Source organism: Natator depressus, chromosome 22, assembly GCF_965152275.1.
Source record: "Natator depressus isolate rNatDep1 chromosome 22, rNatDep2.hap1, whole genome shotgun sequence".
In the NCBI taxonomy this organism is placed as follows: domain Eukaryota; kingdom Metazoa; phylum Chordata; order Testudines; family Cheloniidae; genus Natator; species Natator depressus.
Window position 1 is genome coordinate 12,047,993 of NC_134255.1, and position 13,775 is coordinate 12,061,767.

The 13,775-nt window shown below is 45.3% G+C and overlaps 1 protein-coding gene and 1 long non-coding RNA gene across 3 annotated transcripts in view; one reads left to right on the forward strand and one right to left on the reverse strand.

Annotated features, from left to right (window-relative positions):
* The window catches only part of LOC141976065 (uncharacterized), a 35,214-nt gene that overhangs the window by 6,662 nt on the left and 14,777 nt on the right, over positions 1 to 13,775 (forward strand). The window lies entirely within an intron of this gene.
* GRIK4 (glutamate ionotropic receptor kainate type subunit 4) overlaps positions 10,283 to 13,775 on the reverse strand; it is a 297,360-nt gene continuing 293,867 nt past the window's right edge. The window contains exons 19-20 of the mRNA XM_074936850.1: positions 11,412 to 11,530; positions 10,283 to 10,780 (exon numbers count right to left, since the gene is read on the reverse strand). Coding sequence (XP_074792951.1) covers positions 10,415 to 10,780; positions 11,412 to 11,530 — 485 coding nt within the window. The 3' untranslated portion in view covers positions 10,283 to 10,414. The remainder of the gene's footprint in view (positions 10,781 to 11,411; positions 11,531 to 13,775) is intronic.

The following is a 13,775-nucleotide window of genomic DNA, read 5'->3' on the forward strand; positions in this document are numbered from 1 at the left end:
GTATGAAAGGCAAGCATGGGTACAGATTATGCTAAGAGTCCTCACCAAGCTGAGAAGGGTCCCTGGTGCAGCCTACCTAGACCCTCCTAAGGGGTGCATAACTCCTTTGGTAAGCTGGGGGATTGTCTGTAATTCTCCAAAGAGGAGCCAGCACTATCTGTCCTCCGCACAGTTTGCGGAGACCTGATTCTAGCTCATTCTCTGCCCAGAATGGAATACAAGGAGCAGCCAAGAAAGAATCCGCTGTCAGCTGCTCGTCACGTCACAGGGTCTGACAGCCAAGAGCACAAGTGGCATGGGATAGCGTCAGCTTTCTAAACCCTAACCCAAAGCATCTACGGACCTAGCTAGAGGGGAAGAGGTGATGGGGCTCCAGGCACGGAACTGGTTGGGCCTTCCTTTGCCAGCCCTGCTGGAGTATGGCTTCTTTCGGAGTTGGGAGGAAAAATCACGAGCTCTGTAGCTCTCCCTGATCTTGGAAAGGGAAGTACATAGGACCTGGCCCTTGGAAAGATGCTGGCCTATTGATAGGATTTCAGCTTTCCTTATGTTGAAGCAATTATTATTTGCTAACACATGGCAATTCTCCAGCACCTTTCATCCAAAGCTTTCAAAGCCCTTTGCAAATGCAAATGAATGAAGCCTCACAACATGCCTCCCCTCACTCCCATATATCAGTCTACAGCACTTATCTGGTCCCCATCACCCTAGTATCTGAGTGTCTCACAGTCTTTAATGTATTTGTCCTCACAGGGCAGTGCTATTATCCCCATTATATAGATGGGAAACTGAGGCACAGAAAGGCTAAAGGATTTGCTCAGGGTCTGACAGGGAGTCAGTGGCAGATCAAGAAATTGAATCCCCAACTCTCCCAAGTTCCAGCTAGTGCCCTAACCACTGCATGATCCTCTTTCTTCATAGTAGCGATAATCTTCCCCATTTTACTTGTGGGAAAATTGAGGCACAGAGAGGTCTAGGGAATTGCTCCAAGTCCCACAGCAAGTCAGCAGGAGTCCCAATTCCCTGCTTTAACCATGTGGTTACTTTGTTCTCTGTAAACAAAATAACCATATGCAAAAGCAAGGACAGGCTGAGTGGCCAAGGACACAGTACTGAGGTATTGTGGCATGCTATGGCCCTCCATCTTTGGATAGGTCCCTTTGACATTGTGATTTGTCCATGTAGGTCAAAGGTGTTCCCAACAGACAGGTCATGTGCAGTGCTGATAGACTGGTAACATCAGATATGATTTAAAGACAACAGGCCGAATACTACGTGGTGCCTCACGGGGAGTCCAGCCCAGTGTGTGCATGAGAGTTTGAGTTTCACAGTTTTGCACCTCTGGGATTCTGGGCTGTTCCAGGGACCAGCTTTAAGTCTCTGGCCTAAATTAGAGTAGCCCCTGGAGCTAGATTAATTTACAACTACTTTCCCCCCTCCACCCATGGTCTGTTCTGTAGTTCAAAATAGCTGGATTATCCCAGATGCTCCCCCTCCTGTCCTATGACATCCCTGGCCTCTCCCCAATACTGGTGGTGGTGGTGGGTACTGCAGGGGGGGCACGCTGTAAAAGTTCCCCAAGGGAGCAATCCTCACCATTCTGCCTCCAGAGTGGCACAAAGGGGCTCTAATGAGGGATGGGATCTTGCCCAGGGGCTGCTTGTGTGGGTTGGTAGTAACTGGGGTTTACAATTTACAGAACATGGGGGAGTCACTAGGATCCAGGGCTGTCACTGCAAAGGCTGTGCCCCTATATTGTCTCCTGGCCCCGAGCTCCATTCAGTCCCTTGGTGATGGCTCTGGTAGAGCAGCACCGCCAGAGGCTTCAGAAAACACTGCTGCCCTGTCCCTTCAGGCAATGGAAGGGAGAAGTGGTGGTGGGCAGGGAAGGTGACTGATAATTTACATAGCATAGAGAAGGAAGCTAAATCTGATTTAGTCAGTATTAACTCATGCTCTTTTGTCCCACAGGTTTGGGAAAGGAGAGAATCCAGCAGAGTAATTATTCCAGAATAGTGTGTCCGCATGGGGCCATTAGTGGAATAGCTATAGTGCAATAGCTGTTCTGCTCCAGCTGGGCTGGTCAACTTCCCCATGTAGCCAAGTCCTAAGAAACCTCAGCTGTTACTTTTGATTAGAATTTGGTATAGAAATCTGCATTACATTCACACACATATCTGCCCAGCTCCGTGCCATCTGAAATTACCAACAAACAGACCCTCTTAATGCGAGAGTGAGTTGTATTGACACTTGACCCTTAGTACAGAGGCACTTAGCAGTGTCACTCTGGATTTCAGGGTCATTACTACGCTCTGACCTCCATTTAGGCTGCCTATAGACTAAGCCTGTCATGGCTGATAAATGACGCAGGAATAAAACTGGAGGCTGTGTGTTCATCTAGTCCTGGTTTAATCCTGCAAGCAATAATCAGAGCATCTCCTGTGATCCTCGGGCTGTTTACTGTAGACTCTGGAAGAACAATAGGGTTTTGGCAGACAAATCATTCATCTTAACGCTTACCTGGGAATAAGAGAAGTAGTTTTTCCATGCTCATTTGCATTTGCTTTAGGCTTAGAAATAAATTACATCAAATCTCAGTTCAGCGAGAACTAAGCCTGGAGAAAGTCAAAGGACTAAACTCATCAACATTACCTGGGCCCTAGGGAAGGGCTGATGTGAGATAGGAAGTGTTCTCTCTTTGGGGTCTAAAGCGACATGAATTGTTGGGGGGCCAAACAGAGCTGCAGAGATACAGGGCCAGATCATCAACTGGTATAAATCAGTGTAGCTTGACTGATGTCTATGGAGCTGTGCTGTTTACATGAGTGGAGGATCTGGCTCATATAGGGTATTAAACCCTCTCTGTGCTGCACTTCAGTTTGTGTCTATAGTACACAGTTTGTCTAGATCCCTAGCTGGTGTAAATCCCTTGAACATAACTCCCTTGAAGTCCATACTGATTTATAGCATCTGAGGATTTGCCTATTTAAGAATGCTAGCAGCTCATTAACAAAAACCTAAGCCTGTTAGAAATGATTCCATTGTTAGTACCTTTAAATTCCAGTGGGCACCTTTAAGCAAACATTCCATTGCAACCCTAGTGCATGAGAACTGGAAAACAGAACTGACCAGAAACAAAAGTGAAACTGACTAGCCTATTCTCCTTGATCCAACTGAGAAAAAGGGAATGCCAAATAATGTAAATAGTGCAAAAAGTAAATATTAAATCTTTTCAGTTTTAATAATCCAAGCTGTTATTTGTCACAGTGATAACAATGTTTGTTTTGAAACAAATGGTTCAGTATTTGATGTGTGGTATGAAAACATATCTAGAAAATATATAATCACAAACATGACTGTGTCTGTCTTAAAGCTGGCCAGTGACATTTGGGTCTTAGAGGATTGACAGCTCTGTTGATAACCACGGTGCTGGAATATGAAGAGGAGACTAGACTATTGGGCTAATAAAGTTAGCTTCCTTCCCTTTTATTATTGATCTCTCTTTAGCAGACCTTTTTGGAAGCTGGTTTTAAGTTGCACTTTACACTGTTAAATGGCTGCCAGGTTCTACCTGAGAAGCAGCTGCACATTAATGGGGTTTCAGCTGGTCCCTGCCTACAGTTTGTGAAGTACTTTTATCCCAAAGATGCAATATTATTTGCTGTAAAAGGGAGTATTAATTCAGCTGGAATGGAGTGCATTCCTTCCTGAAAAATATCTGAGTTGTATCCATTGTACTGATCCAACTGATAAGAGACTGAATTTCTCACCATCGCATCGAGTATCAGAGGAGTCTACTTTTGCTGAATTCATCACTACTGCTTTCAGGTGTGTGTTTTCAATCAGTTTGTGGCCATCAAATCATAATGGGATTTCTGGCACTTTGGGTTCTTTATATTCTACTCAGCAGGCATTTGTGCACATTTATCTTCTCCTTTACAAACTCTGTTCAAGTTCCAGCTTCTCCTTTAATTTACAAATTATGCCCTCCAGCATTTAGACTTTTCCCAGTACAGCAGCAGCATCTTTGGAAGGGAATTTATAAGACACTGAACTTTCCGGTACCATGGTTCTCCCCAATTTTTCTTTTAGATCTCTATTTAAAATCTGGTTTAGAATTTTTGCAGATTTAGGGCCCAATTCTGATCTCATTTATGCTGCTATTGTATCAGCATAACTCTACTTGCTTCTATGGAGTTACTCTTGATTTACACCAATGTGAATTTAGTATCAGGCCTTTAAATGTACAACCACATCCCTATTTCCCCTGAAGTCAATAGAACTATGCCAATTTTACACCTGCTGGCAGTTGGGCCCAAAAGTCCTGTTAGAAGGGATAGGAAGGACAAGTGGGATATTATAGGTAATTAGTTAGGGACAAAGAGATCCAAATCCAGTTAGCTGTGGTTTGTCTCTTTGAACAGGCATTTTTTCCTGTTCTCATAGGCAACATATAACATGGTTTCCTTAAACTCAGTGTTGAACCCTGCCTCTGTTTCTCCTTTCTCACATACCCCAGCGGACCAACTCACCAGCCAGCTGCATCAATGAAACAAAGCTCTTTCCTTCCCTTTTCCCAGGAACCTATTTACTGTTCAAACAAACTCAGTCTAACACCAGTCAAAACAAGAATACCAGGTCCTGTTGCATGGCCCCTTGTAAGGTATCTACTTCAGAAGGCTGCTTACACTTTCCCCACCCAGGTCTTTCACCTAGCTAGCATTACATTAAACCCTTTCCTTACCCTAGACCCACCCTGTAACTTTCATCCCTGAGTTAACTTCCTGTCAGACCTTTCTCTCACCTAAAGGAAGGCAACTGATTAATCATAAGCAGGAAGGCTGACCCTTAAAGGGCAACCCCATCCTATGACACCACCATCAAGGAACAATTTTGATTCTGAAAGGGTTAAACAGTCTTCTTCACTATTATCCAGTCAGGAGAACTGAACTAAAAAGAGATCTTTTTGTCATTTTCAGCTTGCCATAGTCCTGCTGGCTTGCAAGCCACAAAATGTCCCTCTTGTGTTTTAATGTTCAGTAACAACCCCTACGCTAGACTTGTGAAGGCCATGGGTCCACATCAACACCTTCCCAGTGCCCACAGTTAGTTACAGGCTAGACTTCAGGGGGAAGTGCTGAGTGAAAAATTAAAGTGCCTGGAATGCAAAACGAATGAAACTTTCATCACAAAAGAATCCCCAGTTTTAGTTATTCTCATACTAGAGCCTCTCCTAACCAGTAAGACTGGCCAAGCTGCAGGATGTGTGTTTTCATATTAACAGGGGAGGAAGGTAACCAAAGGAATTTAGGTAATAGGAACACTCAGTTTACATGCCTCCTGGGTTCAGCAGTGAAGCTCTTGTAATGGAAGAGGGAGGCAGGGGGCTCTGGTGAAACAATTAAAAGGGATTAAAGCCAAGTATTATATTTTAATTGATCTAATCGTCACCTCCCAGTGGAATCCACAGAGCTATTTTACTAGAATTACCCCCATTTTATCAAGAGATGGCTACGGTGGGAAAGTGCAATTTGGATGGCAAACCACTCCAAATGTTGACCTTCATTAACATGTGAGTGGGATTGGCCAAATGAAAGAGGCCGTCAAAATGGTTTCCAGGGTGAGAACAAAGAGCGGGGGGAGGGAGCGTGTGTTCCTGCTCTGTTTGTGTACTTATACATAGGCCATACTTATAGGATGGGGACCTCTATCCCAGAAAGCAGTGACTATGAAAAAGATTTGGGGGTCATGGTAGATAATCAGCTGAACATGAGTTCCCAGTGTGATACTGTGGCCAAAAGTGTGCATGTGTAATGTAGGGCTGCATAAACGGGAATAGCAAGGAGGCAGAGAGAGGTTATTTTACCTCTTTAATTTGGCAGTGGTGCAACCGCTGCTGGAAGTTGAAGCTAGATAAATTCAGAGTGGAAATAAGGTGTACATTTTTAATGGTGTGGTTTTAATTTTTAATTGGACCATTGGAACAATTTACCAAGGTTTGTGGCGGAATCCCCATTTTTAATTCAAGGTGGGAAGGTTTTCTATAAAATATGGTCTCAGAATTACTTTGGGGCAGCGCAATGCCCTGTGTTCGACAGGTCAGACTAGATGAGCACAAGGGTCCCGTCTTGCTTTTGAGTGTGAGTGCACCATGTAAGCCCCTCCTCTGTGTGTGTTCTGAAAGACACCAGCCAAAGCTTTCAAACCAAACCAGCTTTTATCCATCCACTACTAGTTCAAGGTTTATTTATATTTTTATTGTAAACAATCTGATCAAACAAAAAAACCCACAACCCCTCAATATACAGACTCTGATAGAAAATACAGCCTGGGAAAGGAAAGCTGACAAAAAATAGATAAAAGTAAAGACAAATCAAGAGCGAACTGGGCTGGTTTATTTTTCCTGATGTCCTCAGTCTGAGTGATGACTGGGAGATTCCCTCGGCATAGCAAAAGGAAAAATGTCTGGCACTGTCAAGTTCCCTCTTTATTCACTGTGGCAACCGGGGGGCTGGGAGGGAAATCAGATATGATAAATGATGGACAGGAATCTTTTCTTTTGCTAATCTGTAAATAAATTTTCAACAGTGAGTTTCTTTTGATGAATAGTGCCTGGCGCACATACGAACATATTGGCCTTTAAACAAACATAAGAGGTCTGCAGATGTCTCTGATGTGTTGGTTGTTTTTTTTTAAGTGTTTGTTTAGGCTGGCAAATCGTAGAATGCGTGCTATGAGTTACCACTGTTTGCCTTTAAAATCAACAGCCCACCTCCCCAGGTGGTAGAAATCCACCCAGCACAATTGGCTTTAATGCAGTGGCACTGACTTTCACCAGTGGAGGAGCTGGTACAAGGAGTCTAGCTAGATGCTAAGACTCAGATCCCCGACAGTATTTAGGCTCCAAGCTTCTGTTGAAGTCAGTGGATGTTAGGTGCCTACATACCTTTGAGGATCTGGGCCTGCTCTGTTCTTCACTTTGTGTAAATTGAGCTGGCCCAATTAACATCAGTTTAGCTGTATTGATTTACACCTGTGGAAGATTTGACCCCAGGAATCTAGCTAGCTGCTAATATATAATGCTAATATAATGCCAACTTTGGATGTCAGAGGTGGGGATCAAACCTGAGACCTCTTGAGCCAAATGATGTGTGTTTTTAGCTAAGACTATAGCAGGCTCCTCAATAGCTACCTAGCCTAGCCACTGCTATGAGGGGACAGAGTGCCACACCAAGTAAGCAGGAGTTACATGCTCCCCCGAGGTAGGTTCTTCAGAGAACTTCAGAGATTTCCCTGAGTTGAGTTCCCCATATGAGCTATTACTTGTAATACCAACCATTTTGGATGTCATCAGCGGGGATCAAACCTGGGACCTCTTGAGCAAAATGCATGTGCTGCTACTGCATGAGCAGCCAGCCACATTTCTCTCAGCTAATTCTGTTGTAGGCTTTTCAATCTCTCGTTGGCCTAGCCACCACTAGAGAGTGGACAGAGTGCCACATTGAGCAGATGCGGGTTACACTCAGACTTTGCTCCAACCCCTCAGCTGGTGTAGGCTGCCCCCAACTCCACTGACAAAATATAGCTACATTAATGTACATCACTTGAGGGGCTGGTTCACTCTGCACGCACTGAGCAGAACTCTGACTTAGGCCCTGTCCACATTTGCATCAAAAGAATGCTGGCTGTGACCATGTTAAAGCACACACTGCTAGCATGGCTTCCCTGACCAAGAAGGAAAGGGATTATATTTTCCCCTCCTCCCCACCTGCGAGCTAAATGGTTCCAGAGAGATTTTAAGCAGCTATCAACTCAACCTTCCCCTCTCAGGGCAGAAGGCAACAATATCTGATGGGTCTAGGACAAATCATCTCCTAAGGGCAGTTTACTCCATAACTGTCTGGTCTCTTTTCCAATCCCCATCCCTGCTATTCTGCTAGTGATGCTTGCCAACCCAGGTCCTTTTTGTCTGCCTCTCCCACACTGCCCCCAGGCATGGGACACCCTGCCTGAGCCGCTTGGCAAAGCCACCGCTCTCTTCTCCCAAAGACGCGCTTCTACGATGTCAACAAGTAACTAGCCCCAACTGACCGTGGCAAGATTTTGGTGTATTTGGGGGTAGTCTTGAATTGACTCACCCCTCCTGCTTCCAGCCAAGAACCCCAAAAGCATTATGGGCCAGATCCTCAGTGTAAATGTGTGTAGCTCTAGTGAAGTTAAGGGAATTATTCTGATTTACAGCACCTAAGGAGCTGGCCCTGTTACTGGAACATTTTATGATCAGAAAGTGGCCAATTCTCACATGCTCACTCTATGGGTACATTTCAATTTGTCTCTACCCTCCCAGCTCTGTTTGTTTAGAATGTGGGATCTGCACAGATTCAGAGGTCAGAAGGGACCATTATGATCATCTGGTCTGACCTCCTGCATAACCCAGGCCAGAGACCCTCACTGAGAGCAGGGACTGTTCCCTTCTTTTTATCTTTTTTTTTTTGGATGCTGCCAAAAAGAGCTACTATGTAATAATCTCCAGTGCCCATTGCTGGTATCTGCATTCTCTGGGGTTCTTTATACCCACCTGTAAAGTATCTGGCTACAGGTTATTGCACTAGGTGGACCATTGGTCTGATCTGCTACAGGGAATCCTGTGTGCAGGGAAACCATGCTAGACCCCCGTTTCCAGCAATCTGGTTTAAAAGAGCTGTGGCTTGCGTTGTTCTGATCTCACTGCAGCATAGGGCCAAGGGGATTGTGTTGTTTTTTCTAAAGTGATCATGTGTTGTGCCCAGCTTTTTTCCTTTGTTTTCTTTGGGAAGGATTACAGATAATGACGGCAACAGAGGTGTTAGGTATTATGCAAGTAGCTAGAAATTTGCAGAGGCCAAAGCAGCAACCTGCTGCAGTGAAGACCAAGTGACCTCTCCGATCCTCTGGGGGCGCTGTTGGGCTGCACCATGAGTGATGGGACTCAAACTGCCTCAAATCTTTAAAAGTGTGGAGGGCGGGGAGGGGGAATCATAATTGTACAAGGACATCTTTTATTTCAGTACATTGAAAATAAAAAGAAAGAAATAAAAAAATTCAACAACAGGATATACCTTTGCTCAAGGTTTGTGTTTATCGCCACCCTCCTATAACTTCCCCCCTTTTTATTTTACAATCAGAAATTGCATAGAATTTTGTTTTTCAATCAGAAAATTAAACTCTTCAATGTAAACCCCACATTTGTACCAAGCAGAGGGCAAGCTGCTGCTGCTATGGAAGGAAGGATTTTCTCACTGAAGACCCGGAGTGATCCTCCTATTGAAGCAGACCTCCCTGCCCCATGACCTTCATTCAAGGACATTTGGTAGCAAGGAAATCCACAGATCCCAGATGGCACCTGGGTCACACGCAGGCCCAGCTACTGAGCCTTGGGACAGTGGTTAGAGTTCATAGGATGGGAATGTGTTGTACCTGTGAGCACCAGTTTCTATCATGATGCCTACAACTGTACTTTCAGAAGCCCGTGACAATGGCTAGTAAATGCAACTGCCCTCTGCTGGGGGGAAAAGGCAGCATTCCTAAGAGAGCATATGGGATCCAATAACACCTGCCAGTTACACCTTCCTCGATGCTTCATACTCACCATACACACTCACCCTCCCTGACAGAAAAAACAAACAAAAAAAAAAGACACAGAACCCCTGAAATTCCAGGTGTTTCAAGGCCTCTCTGAATTCACTGTGTGTGTTGGCTGTTTTTTGGCATTTTTATTTTTAATAACTCCTTGAATGGACTTTCATTTCATCCGCTGCTTCTGTTTGGGAATCATCTCCTGTCCCTCCCTTCCACTCCCCACATGCCACATCGCTGCAAAGGAAGGAGAGTTCAGCACCTGAAATCCGGTGTGCTGGAGACTCCAGGCCCTGATTTACCAAAAATAAAATAAAATAGATTACTCCTCTCTTCCCCTCCCCCCTCCCCATCAAATAACAATACCTCCCAGAGAACATCCCTACTGAGTCTGTGTTATCAAGACAGATGACACTAGTGTCCTTTTCTCCTATCTTAGGATGGGGTAGTTCTGACAATGACTCTTCCCCCCCTAGTTGGGGCATTTCTGGTATATGAATTGCCCTCTGTGTGTGTCGTACCCACCCCAAAACCAGATTTTTGAGGTGGGGGAAAGCTGCTGGAGACAGGCCAACCAGAGAATCTTCCACCTAGTGGTTCAGAATCCAAGTGGGATGAATGTCCTCTTAGATAGGAGAGGTATCAAAAATCTCTGGCTGGTTCTGGTTCTCAGCCTGAAGGTTTGTCTTGTTCTTGAGGAGCTGGATAACTGCTTTTAATTTAAAAACAAGTCTAACATTGTACAAGTCCATGTTCTGTAAAATGGAACATGAGTTTCTTTGCCCACCCCTGCCCCACTCTACTCGGGTTCGCTGCTGTTGGTGGCTTTCTCCCATTCCAAGCTCTCTTCGCTTTGTGCAAGCGAACCTGGAGCTGGCCGCGCCCGGAGGCCCTGGAACCTCCGACACTCTGGGCACACCCGAATGTGCGTGCAGCCTCGGGCCACCAGAGCGGCTTCTTGTGCAAGTCTTTGCGCCAGTGGGTCTGGCTCACCACCGCCGCATAGCTTCCCGTTGCTGAGAGTGGTTGTACTGCAGGGTCGGCGTTCCTCGGCAATAATGGGTCGAGTCCGTATCATTCCCCCTCGCCTTCGCCGAGGGTGCAAACTGTCTTTGCAGAGGATGATACTGCGCAGCTCTGTCACCATCTCCTGGCAGACAGACACCTGGAAGGCACACACAAGCAAGAGGTCAATTTCCAAGATACTGCTCAGATCTCAACATCTGTACCAATTCTGAATCCTGATGCTCAACTGTTCTGGATGCCAAAACTAGTGCTTGGGATCTTCACCTGTTCTCATAATCGGCATTTAGCACTGTCACCTGTTCTAGATTCCGCTAACTGGAATTCCCACTGATTCTGGACCCCAATATCGACATCAGAGGCCTTCTAGAGCCTGAAGTTCATGTCAGGGATCCTTATCCGTTCTAGACAGAAATTCATGTGTTCTAAACCCCACCAACTGCACATGGAATTTCCATATGTTCCAGACCCCCAACAACTGCAAATAGAATTTGCAGATAATCTACATCTTACTAACTACACATAAGATGTTTGTAAGTTCTAGACCTGGCTGAGTGCACTGGAAATTTTACATGCTCTGTACCTGGAATTCTCTTGTGTTTTAGGTCTCACTGCCTGCAACATTCATACCTAGACCCACGACCCTCATCTATTCCAGACCCATCCCACCTTTTTATCGGCTTCTCTATGGTGCTCCTCACTGCAGTACTTGAGGACCTCACAAACATTAATGTGCATACTTCCTGCAACATCAGTGACAGTCCTGAGCCTACCTCTGTCTGTTCAGAGTGTCGTAGGCTCCACAAAAATTCCAGCATTGCCAGAAAAATGGCTACAATTAAGCCACATATGAGAACCACAAAGATTCCACCAATATTCTCCATTCCCAGACCTGAAATAAAGCAAAGGAAAAAAATAAACTGGAGAGGAAGAGACAACAAATGTTGTGTTCGGAACCACATAGAAATCTTGACTCTTCTAATTATCTTTAAGCTCATTCACCCAGGGAACAAAAACAGTACAATGGGCCCTTTGCTGTCCAATCAAAATTGACTAGCACAGCTTGAATTGTAAATACCAAATTACTTGCAATGATCTGCTTGCGATCGAAGAACTCTTCCTAGGAAGTATGATTTAGCAAATAATTTCAAACAACAAATACCTCTGAGAGAAGTGTAAAGCGGTTTGCAGATAAACAAAGCAGGAAAAGGAAGAAAGATCAATCAGATAAATTATGTCCTACAAATTATTTACTCAGCGGTTGTCGCTATGAAGTCAGTAAATGGACATGAGAAAGCATCATTGACAAAGCAAAGAGAAGGAAGAGATGGAAATCAGAACATTAGGAGAGGGCAGGACCAAGAGCAATTCCTTCATTCACATGCAATAATGCTGATAGAAAATGATTACTATTTACATCTGGAGGACGCAACTGAGATCAGGGCCGCAGTGTGTTAGGTGACAGTAAGAGGCAGTCCCTGCCCCAAACAGCTGAGAATCTAAATAGACAAGACAGGCAAAAGGAGAAACAGAAGCACAAGGAGAAGTGACTTAGTCAAGGTCACACATTAGGTCACTGGTGGAACCGGAACCCCTCAGTCCCTCTCCAGTGGCCTAGTCACTAAGACTATGCCCCAGATAAATTTCAGGGAGCTGGGCCCTTAGCTCAGCATGCAGAGTCCCAGAAATGACTTCTTTCAGCACTACTTGTTGTTCTAGGGTCGCGGGTGGACTGGACTGTTGATTGAATTGATGACAATGAAGCATGCGGCACCTTGCACTGAGGGGACTGTATGTGGCTATTAGTCAACCAGGACACCTGTAAAATCTTCCTCCCCCTCTGTAACATTAAATCAAAGCGAGAGAATCAGTGATTTACTGACCTAATCTCTGCGTGGCTTTTCGAGATAAAACCTCCCCCTAATCCTTGTAAATTGCTGACCTGCTTTGTTTTAAAACTCACAGGGTGACATTTCTCCCCCGTTCTCCATCATTCTTTTGGCAACCCTCTGGGGCTCTCATCACCCAGTAAATCAGACCTTTGCAGGGAGATATGCTTCTGCTAAGACAGCAATTACAGGGCATAAAATCCCATAGTCACAGCCCAGGCCCAGCTCAAACCCCACCTCCCATCCCCCCAAACTCACAACCCAGACCCTGCCTCGGCCTCCCATAAACACTGCCCAACATCAGCTCAGACTCCCCTCTCCCCCTCATCCCCATGCTCGGCTCAGAGGCTTCCTCCCCACCCTCACCCACAGGCCTGGCTCAGCCTTCCTCCAAAGAAGGGTTAGAATATAACTGGGTTTTCATTTAAAGCAATAATCCTCCCAAGCACTTTTCATTACCTACATGCAACTCTTACGAGCTGATTATTACCATCCCAGTTCCACAAATGGGGAAACTGAGGCACAGAACAGGGAAGTGACTTGCCTGAAGCCATGCAGTGAGTCAGTGGCAAAGCCAGGAACAGAACCCAGGAGTCCTGGCTCCCAGTCCCCCTGCTCAGCCTACATCAGAACTGGCCCCTTTTTCTGATTTTGCCCTTCAGGGTCTGTCTGGAGTTTGCTCTCTCTAGAGCTTGCTGAGTGCCCCTCCCCTCCCTGGAAGGTAATGCCTTTAATAATTTATCAGTTGATTTTCATCCCTTTGAAGCTCGGTTATGCATTTGGGATGTCAAGATAAAGCAATTAACGCTCTCGCAAGTCACTGGGTGTTTCTGTCCAACAAGCCACTCAGAGACTCTCCTGTAATCCAATACTCCCAGTGAAAGGGGCCTGGAACTGGTGCCGAATGGCTAGAAATAGGGATTATTGTGTGATTTTAAGAGAGACCTATAGAGAATTTGAGCTACTTGTGCTGAGGTCTGTTTTGCTCACAATTGAAGGCCACTTGCAATAAAACAGAACAGACCAAACCAGGAGCAGTGTCTCTAGACATCCCCTCTGCTCCCCACGCTTCCTTCCCCTAAAACTTTGGGGGTTTAACAGGTGTGAATGGAAACCCTACCGCCAAATATCCCTATGCTTTGGGTGGGCGTGGAATCCAAGGCAGGGCGCACATTTTCCAAATGGCTTCAAGAGACTCTATCTGTAGCATTTCTCTGATGCCCATTACTGTAGGATGAGAGCATCTCA